A 19,010-nucleotide genomic window follows, 5' to 3' on the forward strand; every position below is an offset into this window, starting at 1 on the left:
CTAATCCTCCACTATATCACCGCGAGGTGGTGCGCGAGCGTCGCGTGGAGCAAGGGGAAGGCGTGGAACTCGGCGATGGCGCGCGCCTGCTGCAGGCGCCGCATGGTGTCTTCCGGGTTTATCTTGTGCTGCCATGCGCCGGAGCACTGGCAGTAGGATGCGAGGTTGCTGGTCTTCATGCGCTTGCAGCGCACGCAGTGCACGTCCTGCACGGCGTGCTGCGCGACATGCTGCTGGACGATCTGAATGAGGCGCATCTCGATCGCCGTGCGGTCGTACGGGAAGTCGCAGCGCGAGCAGCGCCATTCCCGAGGGCTCTGTGCAGCACTTGCGACGAGGTCCGCGTCGCGGCACAGGTCGAGCGTGCGGTCGTCGTTGCAAAACTGGCAGATGACCCACGGCAGGCGGAAGCTCAGGCAGGGGTTGCGCCACTCGGCGGCCGGCGCAAACTCGCGCACGCCGATCAGGTCGAGGAGGTTGCGCTTGCATACCTGCGCCTCGAGTGCACACTCGCGGTGCAAGGCGAGCACGCGCGTCGTGGACTTGATGAATTCCAACGCGGGATTCGTCATAGGCAGGTGCGAGCCCGGGAGCACCGGGAACGCCCATGGCGCGAGGCCATCGGGCGCCGTGTGCGCGAGCTTATACTCTGCCTGCACGTCCTGCACGGCCTTGAGCAGACGGCGCGTCATGGCGTGCGAAATAATCTTGCGCACGTCGTCGAGGTGCGTCGTCTCTGCCTCTTCCTTCTCGTCCTCCTTGGTGTTGCCAGGGAGCCAGTTGGCATTGTCTGGGGCGTTGGTCGGCAGCGTGCGCATCACCGGGCGCCCTTGCTGCTTGGCAGTCGTGGCGCGCTTCGCCGTGTAGAGGTCGTAGATGTAAAGACCGACGAGCTTGGCGAATCGGCCTTGGAGCGCGACCGGCAAAAATTCTTGCACGTTCCACGCCATCTCGATGTCAAACTGCTCAACAGGCACGACCGCATCGGGCTCGTGGCAAATCACACCGCCCATGTTGGCAATATCGAGAAAGACGAGGTACTCCCAGAAGTGCACAATGTTGAGCGTAAGGTGCTTGAATAGCTCACGGCTCGTCACTGCGCTCATCAGGTAGCGTCCAAACGCCGCGGCGCTGCCCGCAGTCGGCTTGTTGGTGAGCAAAAAGAGACGCGTGTAGCTCGCGTACACGACGCTCACACCGAGACGCCTAAACTCGGCGAGGAGCTGCAGAAGCGTCTTGCGCATAAGGCGCTGCAGGAAACGCTGCAGTGCAGGCTCAAACAGGGCCGAGCGCGAGCTGCACGCCCAACGCCAAAAGTTGTCGGCGAGGAGCGCGCCGTACGTCGACTGCCCGCGCGTCTTTTCCACGTGCCACGCTTTGACCATCGCGCGCACCGTCGAAAAGGTCTGCGCAGTGAGCACCGCGTCGCCGAGGTCCGCACTGAGGGGGACGTCGCCGTGCGCGTACTCGTCCAGTGTGTGCGACGACGACTCGAGCGCAAGGGAGGCACCGCCTGCGCCTTCCATCGCATTCACCGACGCATACTGCAGGACAACGTCCAGGGCCAGGTCCGACAGGCCCACCTCGAGACACACGTTGCTGTACGCACCCGCGTTGGAGATCTCGAGCGTCTCGAGCTCGTCGGCATGCCCGGCATGCGCGTCGTGCTCACGGCCGCCGAGGTCGGGGCGAGGGCTGTTGGACCACCAGAGGACCATGTCGTTCTGCAGCATACGACGCGCAAAGTCCATGTCGCTGCCAAACACGGCAAAGTCGCGCGGCATGTTGCACAACGGCACGTCGAGGTGCGCTGCAAGCTCGATCCAGCGCTCGATCCACGCCGCAGTGCGCAGGTAGCAGTTCACAAAGCGGCGTGCAGCGTATAGCTGCCAGCCGAGCGCGGGCAGCGCATCGTCGTGGCGCGCCGCAGGGATCATGAGCACCGGAAGCTCGCTGCCAACATGCAGGTGCTGGTCGTAGTAGGCGTACGGGCGCGAGGAGCAGATCGAAAGCTGCACCGGTCCCTGCTTTGCCGTACGCAGCTCCTTGATGTCTTTGGCAAGCGCACGGAAGGCACGACCCTCGGTCGTGTGCACCTGGACGTCGCAGTGCAGCGCAGAGGGGTAGTCAAACGCGCCTTGGCCTTGCACGACGCGCTTGGAGCGCTGCATCGCGTCCAGGCGCTCGGCGTACAAGCCCTCGGCACTCGGCCACTGCCGCAGGCCCGCCGAGTCGACAAGGTGCACGCGCGTCGTGCCGTCGGTGGCCACCAGGACAAAGACGTGCCGACGGTCCAGCGCGGCGTGGTAGAGGTACAGGTGGCGCAGCGCACGGCCGCCGAGCATATACGACGCACTCGGCACAGCAACGTGCGCGAGGTCCGCGAGCGCAAAGCCGGCGTCGAGCGCATGCGAAAGGCGCGTCGCGCTGCTCTTTTGCAGGGCACACGACGAACCAAGCTGCAGCATCGCACGCACGTCAAGGGGGACATGCTGCTCGTACACGCCATCGACGTTGGGGTGGTTGAGAAGCGTCGAAAAATGCGCCTCTTCCGCAACGTACACCGACTCGGGCACCGTGATCTTGACCAGGTGCTTGCATGCGGCGCCGCGGGGGAGCGTACGTGCGACCGGCTCAACAACGTACGACGACAGGAAGGCATTCTGCGCCGGTGGCAACTTGAAGTTGACGTACAGCTCGCGGGGAATGTGCAGCTTGAGGCACTGCAGCTGTCGTGCGACGTACACCCACAGCCGATACTCGCCCGGGCGAGCGGTGGGGCACAGCTGAACGACGTCCCACGCCGACGCGGCCATCGCACCGCTGCGCTGCTGGATCATAGCATTGAGCGTGCCGGCGCTCGCGCCTGCCGAGCGGTTCTCGCGGCGTGCAGCACGTTGCATACGCCAGCGAACGCGCATCGCACGCACATAGCCAGGGTAGTCCTCATCCATGCTCGGCACATCCGGCAGAGGCGGCGGCGCCTCGACGACCGGTGCGGCCTTGGGCACCGGCGCCTTGGTCCGCTCGCGTATCGCGTCGCCCTGCATGAGCGTCGCGAGCTTGACCTGCGTATGCTTGTCGGTGCGCGCCGCGACACGCTTCAGGAGCCAGTCGGGATGGCGCACACGCGGCACGGGGTTCGGCACCTTTTGCATCGCCGCCGGGATCGTAATGAGCTTCTGGATCACACCGGCAAAACGCTCGATATAGTAGTTCCAATCGAGGATACTGCGCAGATCAAAGTCGGTGATGCTGCTGTCCTTGAGGAAGCGCCGCAAGAAGTGCTCCTTAACCGGCTGCTCCGCGTTAAAGATCGCGACAGGCACTGCGCGGTCCGTGACCGGGGCGCCGTACGGCTTGGCGGACACAATAAACTTACACGCGAGACCTTTGTCTTTCACGACCTGCTGACCGAGGATCTCGGCGAGACGGCGTGCGGTGGTAATAGCCGTCGACTTTTGCGAGCCGTACTCACTGAGCATTTTGGACATGCTCTTGTTCTCCGCAATAAGGTCGATCAACTCCTCGTCGTGGAGCGTCGAGCCCTTCGAGTAGAGCACATCGAGCCACTGGTCGGCGACGTGCGCCACGGCCGCATAGCAGCTCGTGAGTGTATCACCGAGCAAGAACTTGCCAAAGATCTGCTTCTGGAAGTCCTTGATGAGCTGCAGCTCACCGCGGCGCTTGACCTCGAAACCTTTCAACTCGGCTAGCGAACCATCCTCGTTAAAGACGGCATAGCGCTTCTTCAGCAGCTTGTCCTCCTCCTTACTCGACGGGAGAATCATTGCGCGGTACGGGCCGTCGAGCTCGAAAAAGATACTGTTCTCGCTGTGCACCGAGTACTCGCCCGTCTTGGGGTCGACCAGGTCGTGGTACTGGTGGTTGGTAAAGCGCTGGTGCACACGGTAGTTGAGCATCGTACAGGGGTACGACACACCGAACTTTTTGCCGCCTTTACACTTGAACGTAAAGTTCTCGGGGAAGGTGCCAGGCAGCATACACCAAATACCATCCGTGTCCAGCTCGAGAGGGCGACCGATACGGTCTACCAACTCCTTGGCCATCTGAATGATTGTCGCACCGGTCAAGCAAGTGATACCGGCCATCTCCATCGAGTACCAACGCGCACCTTTGCGCATGACATAGCCGTAGAACGAGTTCAGAATACACTTGTGCGCCAGCTGCAGCGAGTCGTACAGCACAATCATTTTCTTCGCCTCGAGCGTGTCCGCAAGCAGGCCGGCGCCTTGTGCCTTGTCGAGATTCTTCTTCCAGGTCTTGTGCAGGCCTTTGTACTCGTACCGACGATCACGGAAGTCGCGCACCGTGTTGATGTAGAAGGGATTCTCGCGTTGGCAGATGATCGCCTCGCGGACGACCGTCTTGGTATCGTGGGCACGCTTGTACACCTTCTTGCTGTAGTCTGCGAGACGGCGTTGGAGCAGTGCGGATTGCTCCGAGGGACTCAGCTCGGCAAACTTGCGTGGCTTTCCGCGCGGGTCCTTGGCAGGGAAAGTCTCCATGTCCAGCGCGTGCTGAATCATGTTGATTTCGTCGCGCTTCGCAGGGAAGTACTCGCCACGCCATGCCCATTTCATGCGTTTGTCGCACTGCATACCAGGGCGGTTGTAGTCGCACGACGCACACGTTCCCTCGTCCACGACCGAGTCCGGCTGCAGCCGGTTGGATAACATGATGTTGGGGTACATCGCGGCGACGTCCAAGTGATAGATTAGCGGCTTGTCCTGGCGAATGGGATGGTCACGGAGCTCCTCGAGCATCTTTTGGATGCCGCTCTTGACCTCGTCGTAGTTCTCGACGTCTTCGAGCGCAATCTTGCCTTCTTCGCGCAGGCTAAATTCCAGCGCACCGTCGAGCTCATCAATAAGCGTCTGCAGCGCTTCTGGCTCCAGGCGGAAGTCGGTGGGAATATCACTGCGGAAGACGCCTGCCTCAAGCGCCTCGACGTGACCACCGACATAGGTCTCGGACTCGAGCAGGTGGCCTTCGTACGTATTGCCGATCGGGTCCTGGTGGCGGTTCGGCATGAGAATACCGCCTTTGTACGCCTGAACCATGAGCAGTGTCTCACAGAGCGTGCCGGATCCCTTGCGCAGCACCTCGTCGGGGTTCAGCGGAATAATGTTGCACAGCGAGAAGATGAAAGGGTGCACATACTTCATGTAGAGGTAGTACGTCGCGACCGCATCCGAAACCGAGTACTGTGCGAGGGTCTGGGGCTGCTCAGAGGCGTACGGTGTCATGAGCTCAGGGTCGAGTTCCATCGGGTCGTAGCCGAGCTTGGCGACGGTCACGGCCTTGAGACCCTGCGAGCCCTGCGGCAGGTACGAGTCACGCTTCACCCACCGGAAGCAGTCCAGGTGCGCGCAGTGGCGGCTTTTGAACTCGTTGTCCGAGTCCATCGCAAACCCGATTTCCTGCTGCATGTCCAGCCCGTGCATCTTGGCGCGCGTCTCGACAAACGGAAAGTCGAACGAGTCACCGTTGTACGTCGCAATGACGGTCGGCCGCGCCTCTTGGACGTGGCCAAAGAAGCGGCGCAGAAGCGACACCTCGTCCGGCTCGTTAAAGATGATAAACGGCCCCTCGTACTCGTCTTTGGGCGTGTACTCAAAGTCGTCAATGTCTTCCGAGATCACCTCACGGTTGGTAATGAGGAATCCCTGGCCATCGATCATGTACGAGATCATCATCACGACGTCTGACTCTGCGTCGGGGAACTTGAGCGGCTGCTTGGTCGTCTCGATATCGAACGCCATCACTACCGGGTCGGCACGCTTCACGCGCTCCGGCACCGGCTGCAACTCGACGATACCCTCGATGAAGCGCACATCGTACCACAGTCCAACACGAATGTCTGGGTTAGCCTTTCCACGTACTGTTGTCGATTGCCACACGGAGGTAGTACGGCACATCGTATTCGAACAGTGCCACAACGCACTGCTCCGGACTCCGACCGCCCGAGCGTGCGTGCTTCTGCGGCCCCGAGCGCGGCGCATCGTCCAGCGACACATGGAACTCGGGCATGTCACCCGACGCGCTCGAGTCCTGCAGGACATTTGCGTAGGCTTCCACGGCCGACACCTCGCGCTGCGCCTTTTCAGCAAGCGGCAGCAGCTCGCGGCGCACGGCAAGCAAGTCGTGTACGTTCTGGAAGCGCAGCTGGAGCACGATGCGCTGGTTGCCGATGAGGTGGTTGGCGAGCTTCAGGTCGTCGACCTGTTTCCGCTCGACCGAATGCACGATGCCTTCGAAGCGGCGCTTCAGCCACTCTTCGACCACCGACTCGGTTCCTGCGTAGCATCCTACCAGGAAGTAGGGCTGGTAGACGATCGTCACCTTGAACATGGACGCATCGTCCTGGATAAAGTAGTAGTCCACACCCGACTTGCCGCCCGGATGTTGCTCATCCGCAATGAGCGTCGGATGCATATTCACAAGCCATGCCTGCTTCGTCTCGCCCTGGTCCAGGCGTCCGAAACCCATGCGCTCGTCGATCGCGTCGTGCTCACGCACGGCGGCGAACCGCTCTTCGAGCTGCGACGCAGCGTTCGCCTCGTTCGAACGCGAGAGCGCCGACGACATACGGCTTCCAGGACGCTGTGCAGCGCCACTACCACGTCGCCGGAACGTCCCGCGGCCACGGCTGCTGCCGCCGCGCGACGGCACCAACCCGAATGTCATGCCACCGAAGCGTGTCGCGTAAAGCGCGCGGCGGACGCGCGCGCGTACCTTAGCTAAGCAATGGAGGTGTGTCCTCTTATGCCCCCACCGCGCCGCGCGCTCAAAGAGGGCCGTGTGGACGCGGACGGGCGGGCCGAGGCTCGCCAGCGTTTGCGCGCGCGGTGCATGGCACACCTAGAAAAAGAGCGCGATGTAAAACGTGCGACTTCGCTGGCCAAGGCACGAAACATGGACAGCGACTGGTGGAACGAGGCACTGGCCTCGGAAAAGGCGTTCCAGGCGCTGAGCGAGGAGGAGATTGGACATATCCTACGGGACGAGTACCTGCGCGCCAAGGCGATCTACGAGCAGGAAGGTGCACGCGAAGTCGGTGATATTGATGTCGACGAAATGATCGCACTCGAGGAGGAGATCGCACAAGAAACACGGCGTGGCCATGCCGAGGCACACGATGCTATGCAGGAAGACTAGTGTATTATAGAGACGTACATGCTATATTAGAGGAAGCGAGCGGGACATGCGATAGGTTTAGTAGCGACCGCCGCCCATGCCGCCACCCATGCCGCCGCCCATACCGCCACCCTGGGACATCATGCCACCACCCATGGACGAGCCGCCCATGCCGCCGCCCATGCCAGAGCCGCCCATGCCGCCCATGCCGGAGCCGCCCATGCCGGAGCCGCCCATGCCGGAGCCGCCCATGCCGCCCATGGACGAGTTCATGCCGCCGCCCATGCCGCCGTGGTGGCCGCCACCCATGCCGCCACCCATGCCGCCATGGTGACCGCCCATTCCGCTGGAGCCGCCGCCCATGACATTGTCGAGCATGCCGCCGAGGCCGCCGGCACCGCCGCTGCCCATGCCGCCGCCCATACCGGCGCCGCCCATGCCCATGCCTTGGTGGCCCATACCGCCACCCATGCCGCCGCCTTGGGACATCATGCTGCTGCCGCCCATGCCGCCCATGCCGCCGCCCATGGACGAGCCGCCCATGCCGCCGCCCATACCAGAGCCGCCCATGCCGCCGCCCATGCCGCCACCTTGTTTGTTACGGAGCTTGTTCATGATCTGGATTAGTCGCCTCACGTACCATACGGGCATAGCGCATGATCTGGCCCTTGTGCTGCCTCAGGAACATCATAAGTTGGTCCATGGTGGTAATAGGTTGTTGTCCTGCACTTCTTCGGCGTGCGGAAGAACCTGCCAGTTGGTGCCTGACAGTATGACGTAAGTCTTGGCGTACAAATTTACCCGCGGCCATCCACCTTGATGCGCGACGCGTCGGCCTCGCCGCGGCGGCGGCTTGCGCATCGCACAACCGGGCGGCGGCGCACACGCAGCGGAAAGGTACCGATCCAGGAGTTTTCCGATGTGCAGGCCTTGCTCGCGTCGCTGGATTTCGAGTATGGATGCGATGTAGGCTACGAGCTGGGCGCGCTGGCCAGGGACCAGCGCGCCCTCAACGAGGCGCTGGCTGGGCCGAGCGATGTGCGTGCAGACGAGCATCCTGAGCTCATGAATCATGCGCGTAGTCTTATTACACGCAATGGACCACTGCACTGGCCTCTGCCCGCGTCCGAAGTGCCGGCGCCGAATTTCTTGCTGTCGGAAGAGCTGGCGGCGATCGCAGGACGAGAGCGTAGCCTGTCGCTACAGGATATTGGGGAGCACTGGATGGCCGTGCAGCAGGCACTTCATGCGATTCTGTCGCACCTTGCACTCTTTCCGCCGATGACCGTGCCGGCGGATGCGGTAAAAAAGGAGGCGGACAAGGCCCGCGCAAGCAAGACGGCCATGTCGCCGTCTTTGTTGGCAGATGTGCTTGCCTTTAAGCCTGTTCTGGCACAGCGACGCATCGCCGCACGCTCGCTCGACTGGCGCGACGTGGTGTCGGCTGCATATGCATGCGACGATCCACGTATGGCGCAGGCTGCGGATGCAGTGCGTGAGCGCATGCAGGCACTGTTTGCCTCGCATGCAGTCGAGCCGCACCTGGAGCGCAAGACATGGTCGATGAAAAAGATGCCGGACGTTGCCGAACGTGTGGGGATCGTGCGGCAGGCAAGAGAAAAGGCAAGAGTCGTGCTCGAGACGCCGCCTTCCGAGATCTGGCAAGAGGCGTGCGCGTCTTTTTTTCCCGAACACGAAAAGGTGCCGAAAGCATGGGAGGATTGGCAATACTACCAGGATGGTGAGCTGCCTGAAGTGGGGTCGGATTGGGAAGAGCGTGTGAAGGAGGCGTTGGAATGGGATAGTGAGGAAGGGGAGGAGGAAGAAGAGGGAGGGGAAGAGGAGGAGGAAGAGGGGGAAGAACAGGAGGAGGAAGAGGAGGAGGAAGAGGATGGGCAAGAGAATGGCGAAAAAGATGCCGAGCACAATGAGAATCTAGAAAGCGAAAGCGATTCTATATCGTCCTCCTCGTCATCCACCTCTGGAATCCCCTCGCCTACGCTTACGGTCTCTCTCTCACGCTCCGAAGCTCCTCCTGAAGCTCTTTTTGATGCCCCTCCCGATACCCCCATCGCACCCCAATCGACCTCGCTGTCCCCTATCCAACCCCGTCACACTCCTCGCCCTGCGGCCACTGCACGACCCTCCCCCTCGCCCTCTTCCCAATCCCCGTCCAAACGCGGCGCGCCCCCCTCCATTGCCCCCGCGAAACGACGCCGAACGCTTCCCCCACGTCGCGGCTTTTGATACCCAAACATGTCCTATTAAGGTATATATATTATGCACGATGCTCCGGCGGCACGTCCTGTCCGCCCTCGTCCTTGGTCGGCTTGCGGCCGTGGTAGTCCACGAAGCTCTTCTCCCACGCGACATAGTCCTTCCAATACTTTTGCAGGGCCTCGTCCTCCTGTGCCTGCACGCCATTCGCCTCGTCCTTCGGCGGCTCTTCTTCCGGGGGCGCCTCGTCCTCCGGCGGCGGCGGCGGCAGGTCCGACTGCGGCGGCAGCGGCGGCTGCTCGCCCTCGACGTCCGGCGGCGGCCCGTAACCGAGTGCGACGTACGCCTTCTTCCACTCCTCAATCACAGCCGCGACGAGATCCTGAGCGAGCTCCTTGGCCTTTCTCAGCTGAGCCTCCTCCGGGCTCGTGAGGTGCACAAACATGGTCTCGTTCATCTCGCGGCCAGTGTCCGCCTCCAAGTAGCCGGAGCCGACGCCGCGAATCTGCGTGCGGACCTTGGTCTCGTTCTGGATGTACTTTACAAAGAGTCCATTCGGCCCCACGAGCTTTGCGCGCACGTTGAAGTTGCGCAGCGGCTCGAGCGGGACGCGCACCTTTTCTTCCGGCCAGCCGGGGTTGCGGTCGCCGCGGTGCAGGCGGTCGTCGAGGAGCGGCGGCAGATCGCGCGCCATCAGCTCCGAGATCCGCGCAATGGTCCGGTCCAGGCTCTCGCGCGTGTCTGCGGAGATGTGCAGGAACAGCGGCGGGTCGTTCGGGCGCACGCGCGTCTTGTCGGGGTACCAGGTGCCCTTGGTAAACACCTTGGCGCCCGTGTCGCGAAAGATGTCGAGCTGCGTCTGGCGCTTGGTCAAGAGGTATCGATTCCTGTGGTCGTTGATCTCGATGTCGTGCGTAAACGCACCATCCGGCGCCTCTTCGTCAAAGTCGGGGTGGCGCACGAGCGCGCCGGTCGCCGGATCTGGGCGGCCGAACTGCGCGGCGATCTTGGCCGCGGCAGCAGCGGCCGCGCGCGCCGCCGGCTTGTGCTCCTCCGCGTTGACGGTGAGCGCGCTCGACGCTCCCTTGGCGCCGCCCTCGGCAGGCCGGTCCCACTTGCTTCTCCGTTCCGCCATGGCGATGAAAACGATGTGTAATTCCGCAATTTAGAAAGTGGGGCCCTGTGATGCGCATGGACCTTCCCGCATGGACCTTCCCGCGTCTACCACAATGCCCGGTCGTCTTGCGAGTGAGCTTCCTGCCTGGAAAGAGCTTGAGCAGCTGCAGAAGCAGCAGAACATTGTCCTCAAGGAGGCCTTTGCGAATGACAAGGAGCGCTTCTCGCGCTTCTCGCGCCACTTTGAGAACAAGGAGCAGGACGTGTCCATCCTGCTCGACTTCTCCAAGAACCTGATCGACGACGAGATCTTTAGCAAGCTCATCCAGCTTGCTAAGGAGGCCGATGTCGAGGGCCTGCGCAACGCCATGTTCCGTGGCGAGCACATCAACAACACCGAGGGCCGCGCCGTGCTGCATGTGGCGCTCCGCGACCTGAACAACGACCTGAAGCTGACCGAGGCCGGCGTCGACGAGGTGAAGCCGGAGCTCGAGCACATGCGCCAGTTCTCTGATGCGGTGCGCAACAAGACCTGGACGGGCTACACCGGCAAGCCGATCCAGACCGTGGTCAACATCGGGATTGGTGGCTCGGACCTCGGCCCGAACATGGTGTGCGAGGCGCTGAAGCACTACACGCAGCGCGACATTACTCTGCACTTTGTGTCGAACATTGACGGGACGCACATTGCCGAGGCGCTGCGCACGTCGGACCCCGAGACGACGCTGTTCATCATCGCGTCCAAGACCTTCACCACCACTGAGACGATCACCAACGCCACAACCGCGCGTGACTGGTTCCTCGAGAAGGCCAAGAGCAAGGAGCACGTTGCCAAGCACTTTGTCGCCCTGTCGACCAACGAGAAGGCGGCGGTCGAGTTCGGCATCGCCAAAGACAATATGTTCAAGTTCTGGGACTGGGTCGGCGGCCGCTACTCGCTCTGGAGTGCGATCGGCCTGAGCATCATGATTGCCATCGGCTACGACCACTTCAAGGAGCTGCTCGATGGCGCGCACGCCATGGATCTGCACTTCCTCAACACCCCACTCGAGAAGAACCTGCCCGTGATCCTCGGCCTGGTTGGCATCTGGTACGACGACTTTTTCGGCGCACAGACCCACGCCATCCTGCCCTACGATCAGTACCTGCACAAGTTTGCGGACTACTTCCAGCAGGGTGACATGGAGTCGAACGGCAAGTTCATCGCCAAGAGCGGCGACGAGGTCAACTACCAGACCGGCCCGGTGATCTGGGGCCAGTCGGGTACGAACGGCCAGCACGCCTTCTACCAGCTGATCCACCAGGGCACCAAGCTGATTCCCGCCGACTTTATCGCCCCGGTCGAGTCGCTGAACCCGATCGGCGAGCACCACACGATCCTCCTGTCCAACTTCTTCGCGCAGCCCGAGGCGCTTGCGTTCGGCAAGACCGAGGAGCAGGTGGCCTCTGAACTCGGCGACAAGGCGTCCAACACGCCGCTGCGCAAGAGCAAGGTGTTCAAGGGCAACCGCCCCACGAACTCGATCCTCGTGCAAAAGATCACCCCCAAGACGCTCGGCTCACTCATTGCGCTGTACGAGCACAAGATCGCCACGCAAGGCTTTGTCTGGGACATCAACTCCTTCGACCAGATGGGTGTCGAGCTCGGCAAGGTACTGGCCAAGAAGATTGAGCCGCTCCTGAAGAAGGGCGACGTGAACGCGGCCGACGCCGAGCACGACGCATCGACCGCGGGCCTGATCAAGTACTATCTCGCGCATCGCAAGTAGGAGGTAGTTTCCAGCGCTATTATTCTGTATATTTTGCATTAGGCGAGTCCGGCCGACTTTTTGTACGCCTCGTGCTCTTTCGTGTAGGTCTCGTAGTCCGACTGCGCCTTGGACTCAAACGGATGCTTGTCCGACGCATTCATCGCCTTCCACCGCTCGCCCGCGAGCTTCGCCAGCTCCTGCACCGGGAGGTGATCGTGGCCGTTCTCGCGCAGGTGCTGCACGTAGAGGAAAAAGGCACCGGGGGGACGCTTCGGCGCGGCAGGGTCCTTCAGGTTGCTCGGCACCGACTTGCCGAGCTTGCGCTGGTGCGCGTAGTACAGGTTCTGGCGGCGGATCGCATCGGGCGTGAGCGAGTCCTGCCACTTGGCCAGGTCCTTTTCGTACTGCGCCTTGGCCTTTTCGGCCAGCTCGTCAATCCGCGCACGCTCCGCCGGCGACAGCGACTTCCACTCGGCACCGACAGCCGTAGTGATCGCCGTAACGTCCACCACACTCTTGCCGCTCGCAGGCGAAATCTTGCGGTACTCGGTCTTCTCCTTGAGCTGGGGCAGGCGCTCGGAGAAGTAGATCAGGAACGACGAGCGGCGCGTCGGCTTGTTCTCCATAGGCAGGGGCACTGGGTCAGCGAAAATACGTACACAGCTTGCCGTTCGTGTCGCGGGCCTCCCACGGCTTGTCCTTCTTCGCCTTGGGCTTCGTCTCCTTCTTGGCAGGCTTGGTGGCCTTGGGCTTCGGCGAGGCACGCTTGGGCTTCGTCTCTTTGGCCGTCTTGGGCAGTTGCAGGTACGCAGTAGTCGAAAGGGGTGCACGCACCGCCATCAGCGGCACGCGGGCCAGCAGGGGGCGCGCGCTTGTCCGCAGCACGAGCCTCGAAAACATCGTTCTCCACTCAATGTGGCGTGGAGACCAAACACGTACCTGTGCGTATCCGGCGATCCGCACGGGCAATGTACCACGTGGCACTTGCATGCGTGCGCACAGACAACCTCTCGCCGTGATGGCGGTCCACCTGCCTGTGTTGCACTTTAATGAGTAGGTCGACGCGCTGACGCAGTGTATACCGTGTGCGTCAAAAGGTGAAGGGTATCGAAAAGGCGCTGGGCGCTGACCAGTTCGCCGCGAAAATCAACGCGATTCGCGAGACGTGGGGCGAGAAGGACCAGCAGTGCCAGCGCTCGGTGCCTTCACAGCCGTTTGTGTGGGACGAGCACGCCCAGCGCGACCGGAAAGGCCTTTGCGTCTTTTCGGGTGACCTGTACAACCCTAGCGTCGAAAGCAGCATCACGCGCGGGGCGCATATGGTGCCGGTAATTAACGCCATGCAGGTCGACGTCGCCTGCTTGGGAAAGTACGTGGTTTGGCTCACACAGCCACGACTGGGACTTTGGGTATCCCCATCTTCAGACACTCATGAGCCAAAACAACTTTCCGTGGCTCTTTTCGAACGTCGTCGACGCGTCTTGGCGCGAAGACCACAGCGAACAGACGCCCAAGATGGATCCGCGCGACCAGCAGATTCAAGATACCCTGCCTTATTTTATCATGACTGTACAAGGCATCAAGATCGCATGCATTGGACTGGTGGAAGAGTGCGTCGCCCTACTAATGCAGAGAATGGCTCGATACCGTACCCGGCTTTCCGGACCAGTTTGAGTACCGCTCCATGGTCGACGTAGCAATGCACCTGTCCAAGGAGCTGCGTGAAGGCGAGGAAAAGGTCGAGCTCATTATTGCGGTGACACACTGCCGTATGCCGAACGACGTCGACATTGCCAATGCGCTCGGCGCCGTGCGCGACACGGATCCTTCGTCCCACGGCGTCGACCTTATCTTGGGAGGGCACGACCATATCTACTACGTGGGACGCGGCGTGCACGAGTACCAGGGTGCGGACTACTCTATGGACATGCCAGGCGCCGAGAAGGACAAAAATACGTTTCTGATCAAGAGCGGAACCGACTTTCACGACCTCAGCGAACTCGAGATTGTCTTGTCCGAGCCACAGGACGCCGTGCGCCGCCGCACCATTTCTTCGATCAAGGTGCAGCGGCATGAAGTGCTTCCCAGCGACCCATCATTGCCGCAGCTCGAAGAGATGCTTGACCACCTCATGTCCCGCATGAGTAAGTCGATTGGCCAGCCGGTTGCCTACTCCCTGACAGAGTGGGACGCACGGGCACGTTCTGTCCGGATGGACGAGTCGCCCCTTGGCGACTTTATTGCCGACATTATTTTGATTTCCATGGAACGCTCGCTGCGCATGCAGCGCGCGGTCCACGCACCCCTCGACAAGGAAGAGCGGGCGGCCGACTGCTGCCTCATCTGCGGCGGCTCGCTGCGTGGCGATTCTGTCTTTGGGCCAGGCGAGATCACACTCGCCAACCTCCTCGAAATCATGCCGTTCGAGGACCCGATCATTGTCAAGGAGCTCACGGGCCAGGATATCTGGGACGCGCTTGAAAATGGCTTTAGTGCGTATCCCAAGCAAGAGGGCCGCTTTCCTCAGGTCGCCGGCTTGCGTGTCGTATGGGACTCGTCCAAGGAGCCAAACAAGCGCGTCGTGAGCGTCGACTTGCTCCAACAGCCATTCGACGGCGAAATTGGCACTTCGAGCGACAGTTTGCGCATGAAGTTCCGCGACCAGTATGTGTTCGTCCCGGGAGACGAGAACGAGGACGACGACGTGGTCACAGTGCACCGCGCTGCTGCCAAAGTCAAAGAGCCGCTGCAGCTGGACAAAAAGTACCGCGTTGTGACACGCTCCTACCTCTGTGCTGGGAACGACGGATATACCGCCCTTACGCGCGGCAAGTACATCATCGACCATGAGGCCGGCGAGCTGATGTCGACGATTGTGCGCAAGTTTTTGCTGGGCGCGACTTATATCTGGCGCTGGAAGCAGCTGCGTGCACAGGCGTCCGCGGAGAATGACACAAGTTTTGCATCCGACACGACTGGTACGCCTGATGTCAGCTTCGACACCACGGCGGGCTCGTTGCGTGAGCAGGTGCAGCGCAAGGTTCACTTGTCGTCCAAGACGGACACGGCCGTGCAACGCGCGGTCGACCTCACACATATGCCCGCACACGGCGCGCCGCCGATGAAGCGCCGCTCGAGCCTGCAACCCCCGATTGTCGTCGACAATAGCCCTGTTGCGATCCGCGATGCGCTGTTTGTTGCGGGGCACGAGCATCACTCGTCGTATGACTCGGCGTCTAGGGCGTACTCCTACGACCGCAAGAATCTAAACGACAATGTCTCGGTGGATACCAAGGCTGTTGAGCAACAGGCCCGCCAAGGCGCTGACAACCTCGCTGTTGTCCTTGCAATGGCCGACGGACGCCTGGTGGATTCTGCACGAGCCTCGTGATTCATAGGTATATGTACTACGTCGCAAACGCCCAGCGCTGTCCCTCGCTGAGCTCCTTCATTTCCAGGCGGCCCAATTCGCCTTCCATACCGACATCTTCCTCGCCTTGCTCGCCGAGCGTGAGGCCGTCGTACGGGTGCCACGACAAGTTGCGCTTGAGACGCAGGTGTCTGAGCGGCTCGCGCTCTGCGTCGCTTTTCTCCGCGTCGCCTTCCATGAGCGGAGGGTAAGTAACGACCCCCATGCTTCGCAGATGCGCGCGCGCTTCGCGCATACGTTGCTGCTCCGCAGGATCGATCCTGGCGAGGGTTGTGAGTTTTGCGCGGCGCACAAGCGCCGCATTGTCGTCGTCGTAGCGGCGCCCCACAGCACCGAGCTTTGCAAAGGTCTCAAAAGTGACCAGTGCGGTGAGAATGGCAAAGTTGACGCCAAGGAACTCGACAATATTCCAATCCTCCGATACTTTTTTCCCGTCCGCGTCTGTCGTGCTGCTGTGCATCATAGGCAAGAAGAGAATAATAATTCCCATGACCACGCGAACAAAAAGGCGAAGTGAACGGGGAAGGCGCGTGCTTCCATGCTTGTCCAAGTTCCTGTGCAAAATACCAATTGTAGCAATGCAGAGCAGTGCGACGAAACAGCTGCCGCTCCAGTACCACAAGTAACTCGCGGCTTCCTCGCCATCTCGATCCTCGATCAGCTTTGCCAGCGATGCGCCAGCAAGAATAAGACTGGCAGAAAGCGGAAAGTGGATCAGGCTAAACGTATGCGACGTAAGCCAGTTGCGGCGCAGCGCGTGCTGGTACGTGCGCGAGCTGTCCGCATCGTAGTAGAGCCAAATGAGCATGAACGAGCAGCCAATGGCAAGAGCCGATCGTCCAAACATTGGATTCACGCCAATGTAGGTTTCTTGCTCGGTGAGACGAGCAACATAGGTCGAGTTGATGATCATCTCACCCACGACGACAAGGACAAATTGGATTGTGCGCTCGATAGCATGTTCTTGCGAAATGGCAGGGATAAACAAGGCTTCGCCTCCTTTTCGGAACGCTATGCCGTTGAAAATCCAGAGAATAATGAGCACAATGAAACTGTCAAACAACTCGGCACACATTCCTGCAAACATCAAACCAGTCACGGCGACCGCATCGTCAATCCACATGATGGGAAGATAGAGCCCCGAAATCAGGAGACAAACAAACGCGTTTACCCACATAGCTGGGCGGAACTTGGGCAGGATCAATCCATAGTAGAGACGAAGAAGGATACGGAACAAGCGAAGAGCGAGGTAAAATCCGATTGCCGCGTGCAAGTATCGCGTATAATTCTCGTCGAACCAGTAATCGCCAGTGATGTGGTCGTGGTACTGAACATGCTTTCCAGACTTCCCCGAATCTGTACAATAACCGGGTTCATCTGGAAAATTATCAGAATTACAGGTGGTAATTTGGATCGCTGCAGCATTGGCAGAGAAACCAGTAAGGAGAATCATGACACCAAGAAGGCCCAGGCGTTCCTTGATATCGTCCGTTCCAGACACGTTCAAAAAAGTGCGCACGTCCATCCACACGATCCACGCCGGGAAGAATTCGAGAATGAACTTGAGCACGTTAAATCCAGACGCCTCTTCCGCCGCGCCGTCCGCGAGAATGTGCGCAATACCGACAAACATCAGGTCGAAAAAAAGCTCAAAGCGCGACGGAATACGTTCGTCCGTCTCGCGATACAGATTGCCTTTGTACAGCCATTGGCGCACGACAGGGCGCTTGAAAAGGTGAGCAAGCGTGACAGGAACGTCGAATCCGTGCTCTTCCAGGTGCTGGTGCTTCTCGGCCTTTTCGGTTTTTTTGGTCCGCGCATGCACCATGTTGAACATGGCGTTCAGGTGGACATGGGTATGATCGTTTGCATTTGGTATCGCTTCTGGGCCCTCTGGCTTTTCTTGCGGTCCCCAGATTGTCTCGAGATTCGGGTCTTCCACTTGGATCGCATGGCTACCCTCGGCGACCGTCTCACCGGGGTTCACTTCTCTCCAGGTGCCGAATTGGCTATCAGGATCCCCAGCCGCGGCACTGCTGCTGCTTTGGCGAGGTACCCCCGACATCATACGCCGCGCTAGGAACGCGCCCAGGGATTTTTTGACGCGCATATGACCCCACGTGGCGGTGCAGAGCGCTCGCGGGGTATTGGCTCCACGTTGGGCTATGCACGTTGCTACGCAGGCTCCTGGACTGTGCTTGCAGGCCACCACGTTGGCCTCCATGCGTGTAGCTGGGCCGCATGGTCACCCACGCTGACCGCGAGGTGCGGCGCGTTCTCCTCCTGGTGCGTTTTTTCCTCCTGCTCCATGCGGAGCAAGGCCAGGCCGATATTGTGGATGCCGCCGATAAACTTGCCTGCGGAGCGCGAGCGTCCCTGGCGATTCTCGGTTTCGTTCGAGGCCTCGGCCGCAATGAGGCGCACGTCTGTGCCGTGCTCTGGCACGGCGGTCCAGTTGGTGTCGATCGTAAAAGGTTCAGGGGCGCTGTGTCAGCAATAGTACGTACGTCTCGCCGACATTGGTCAGGGCGACCGGCATCACGCGCTTGCGCACGAGGCCCGTAAAGTAGGTGCGTGCGGTAAGCTCCTGCCCGATGTAGCACCCCTTGTGGAAATCGACTGTGTGAGGAAAGAAAGAGACGTACCTCCGTGCATATAGTCAATACAACTTTCGAGGGGTAAACTCGAGCCGTTCACGAGCTCGTCTGCGCCTTCCGGTACGCCGTTGAGCATGCGGTGCACCGTGTACTCGTCAAACGACACTGTCGTGCCCGACACCGGCGCCTCGGTACCCGCGCGCGCCAGGACACGCCAGCCCATGTCCGGCGTGCGCACGTCACGAAAAGCGAGCGCCGCGTCGCCCAGATCGCCCTGTGCATTCGGTCCCCAGGCCTGGTATACGTCCCACTCGCTGCTCACGTCCGTAATCTTGACCTTGGAGCGCAGCTTGAAGCGCCGGATGAACTTGAGCAGCTCGCTTGCGATTTTCTCGTCGACCTCCATGAGCAGCGACGGCTCCTGCGTATCAGGCAAGAGGTACAGGAACGAGTCGGCAATGACGCGCCCCTGCGGAGTGAGAAAGGCCGTGTAGAATGCGTCGCGCGCCGGTGTGCCGTTCTTGTGTGCGTCTTCGAGCGTCACGACATTGTTCGTGACACTTCCCTGCAGGAACTTGAGCGTATCGCGCCCCTCGAGCGCAACTATGCTCCTTCGTGGAATCTGTGTGATTGATGTCTGCACCGCTGCCGTCGACAGGCCGCGCACTGCGCCCGGCACGCCCCTCGCCACCGCTCGTAGCATGTCTGTGCACGGTAGTCGCTGACTCAGCATTCCGC

General features: G+C 60.8%; 9 protein-coding genes across 9 annotated transcripts; 4 read left to right on the plus strand and 5 right to left on the minus strand.

Annotated features, from left to right (window-relative positions):
- Positions 1–11: 11 nt before the first annotated feature.
- Positions 12–6,612, minus strand: POL2 (DNA-directed DNA polymerase; the record flags this gene model as incomplete). Its single annotated transcript, XM_060267103.1, has 2 exons — positions 12–5,884; positions 5,907–6,612. 2 exons carry the CDS (start codon positions 6,610–6,612, stop codon positions 12–14), a joined length of 6,579 nt encoding a protein of 2,192 aa, XP_060123086.1.
- Positions 6,613–6,789: 177 nt separating this feature from the next.
- Positions 6,790–7,182, plus strand: MJAP1_003176 (uncharacterized protein; the record flags this gene model as incomplete). Its single annotated transcript, XM_060267104.1, has 1 exon — positions 6,790–7,182. One exon carries the CDS (start codon positions 6,790–6,792, stop codon positions 7,180–7,182), a length of 393 nt encoding a protein of 130 aa, XP_060123087.1.
- Positions 7,183–7,239: 57 nt separating this feature from the next.
- MJAP1_003177 (uncharacterized protein) lies at positions 7,240–7,864 on the minus strand (the record flags this gene model as incomplete). Its single annotated transcript, XM_060267105.1, has 2 exons — positions 7,240–7,779; positions 7,802–7,864. The coding sequence occupies 2 exons, from the start codon at positions 7,862–7,864 to the stop codon at positions 7,240–7,242; spliced, it is 603 nt and encodes a 200-aa protein (XP_060123088.1).
- A 116-nt stretch (positions 7,865–7,980) lies between these two features.
- Positions 7,981–9,200, plus strand: MJAP1_003178 (uncharacterized protein; the record flags this gene model as incomplete). The annotated part of the gene is made up of 2 exons (XM_060267106.1): positions 7,981–9,122; positions 9,191–9,200. The coding sequence occupies 2 exons, from the start codon at positions 7,981–7,983 to the stop codon at positions 9,198–9,200; spliced, it is 1,152 nt and encodes a 383-aa protein (XP_060123089.1).
- Positions 9,201–9,439: 239 nt separating this feature from the next.
- MJAP1_003179 (uncharacterized protein) lies at positions 9,440–10,513 on the minus strand (the record flags this gene model as incomplete). The annotated part of the gene is made up of 1 exon (XM_060267107.1): positions 9,440–10,513. One exon carries the CDS (start codon positions 10,511–10,513, stop codon positions 9,440–9,442), a length of 1,074 nt encoding a protein of 357 aa, XP_060123090.1.
- A 94-nt stretch (positions 10,514–10,607) lies between these two features.
- Positions 10,608–12,263, plus strand: PGI1 (glucose-6-phosphate isomerase; the record flags this gene model as incomplete). Its single annotated transcript, XM_060267108.1, has 1 exon — positions 10,608–12,263. The coding sequence occupies one exon, from the start codon at positions 10,608–10,610 to the stop codon at positions 12,261–12,263; it is 1,656 nt and encodes a 551-aa protein (XP_060123091.1).
- Positions 12,264–12,301: 38 nt separating this feature from the next.
- Positions 12,302–13,145, minus strand: MJAP1_003181 (uncharacterized protein; the record flags this gene model as incomplete). The annotated part of the gene is made up of 2 exons (XM_060267109.1): positions 12,302–12,882; positions 12,905–13,145. The coding sequence occupies 2 exons, from the start codon at positions 13,143–13,145 to the stop codon at positions 12,302–12,304; spliced, it is 822 nt and encodes a 273-aa protein (XP_060123092.1).
- Positions 13,146–13,263: 118 nt separating this feature from the next.
- MJAP1_003182 (uncharacterized protein) lies at positions 13,264–15,636 on the plus strand (the record flags this gene model as incomplete). The annotated part of the gene is made up of 4 exons (XM_060267110.1): positions 13,264–13,298; positions 13,321–13,614; positions 13,637–13,855; positions 13,878–15,636. 4 exons carry the CDS (start codon positions 13,264–13,266, stop codon positions 15,634–15,636), a joined length of 2,307 nt encoding a protein of 768 aa, XP_060123093.1.
- A 16-nt stretch (positions 15,637–15,652) lies between these two features.
- Positions 15,653–19,005, minus strand: MJAP1_003183 (uncharacterized protein; the record flags this gene model as incomplete). Its single annotated transcript, XM_060267111.1, has 7 exons — positions 15,653–17,002; positions 17,038–17,052; positions 17,132–17,664; positions 17,925–18,160; positions 18,183–18,294; positions 18,321–18,875; positions 18,999–19,005. The coding sequence occupies 7 exons, from the start codon at positions 19,003–19,005 to the stop codon at positions 15,653–15,655; spliced, it is 2,808 nt and encodes a 935-aa protein (XP_060123094.1).
- Positions 19,006–19,010: the final 5 nt, after the last annotated feature.

Source organism: Malassezia japonica, chromosome 6 (assembly GCF_029542785.1).
Source record: "Malassezia japonica chromosome 6, complete sequence".
In the NCBI taxonomy this organism is placed as follows: Eukaryota; Fungi; Basidiomycota; class Malasseziomycetes; order Malasseziales; family Malasseziaceae; genus Malassezia; species Malassezia japonica.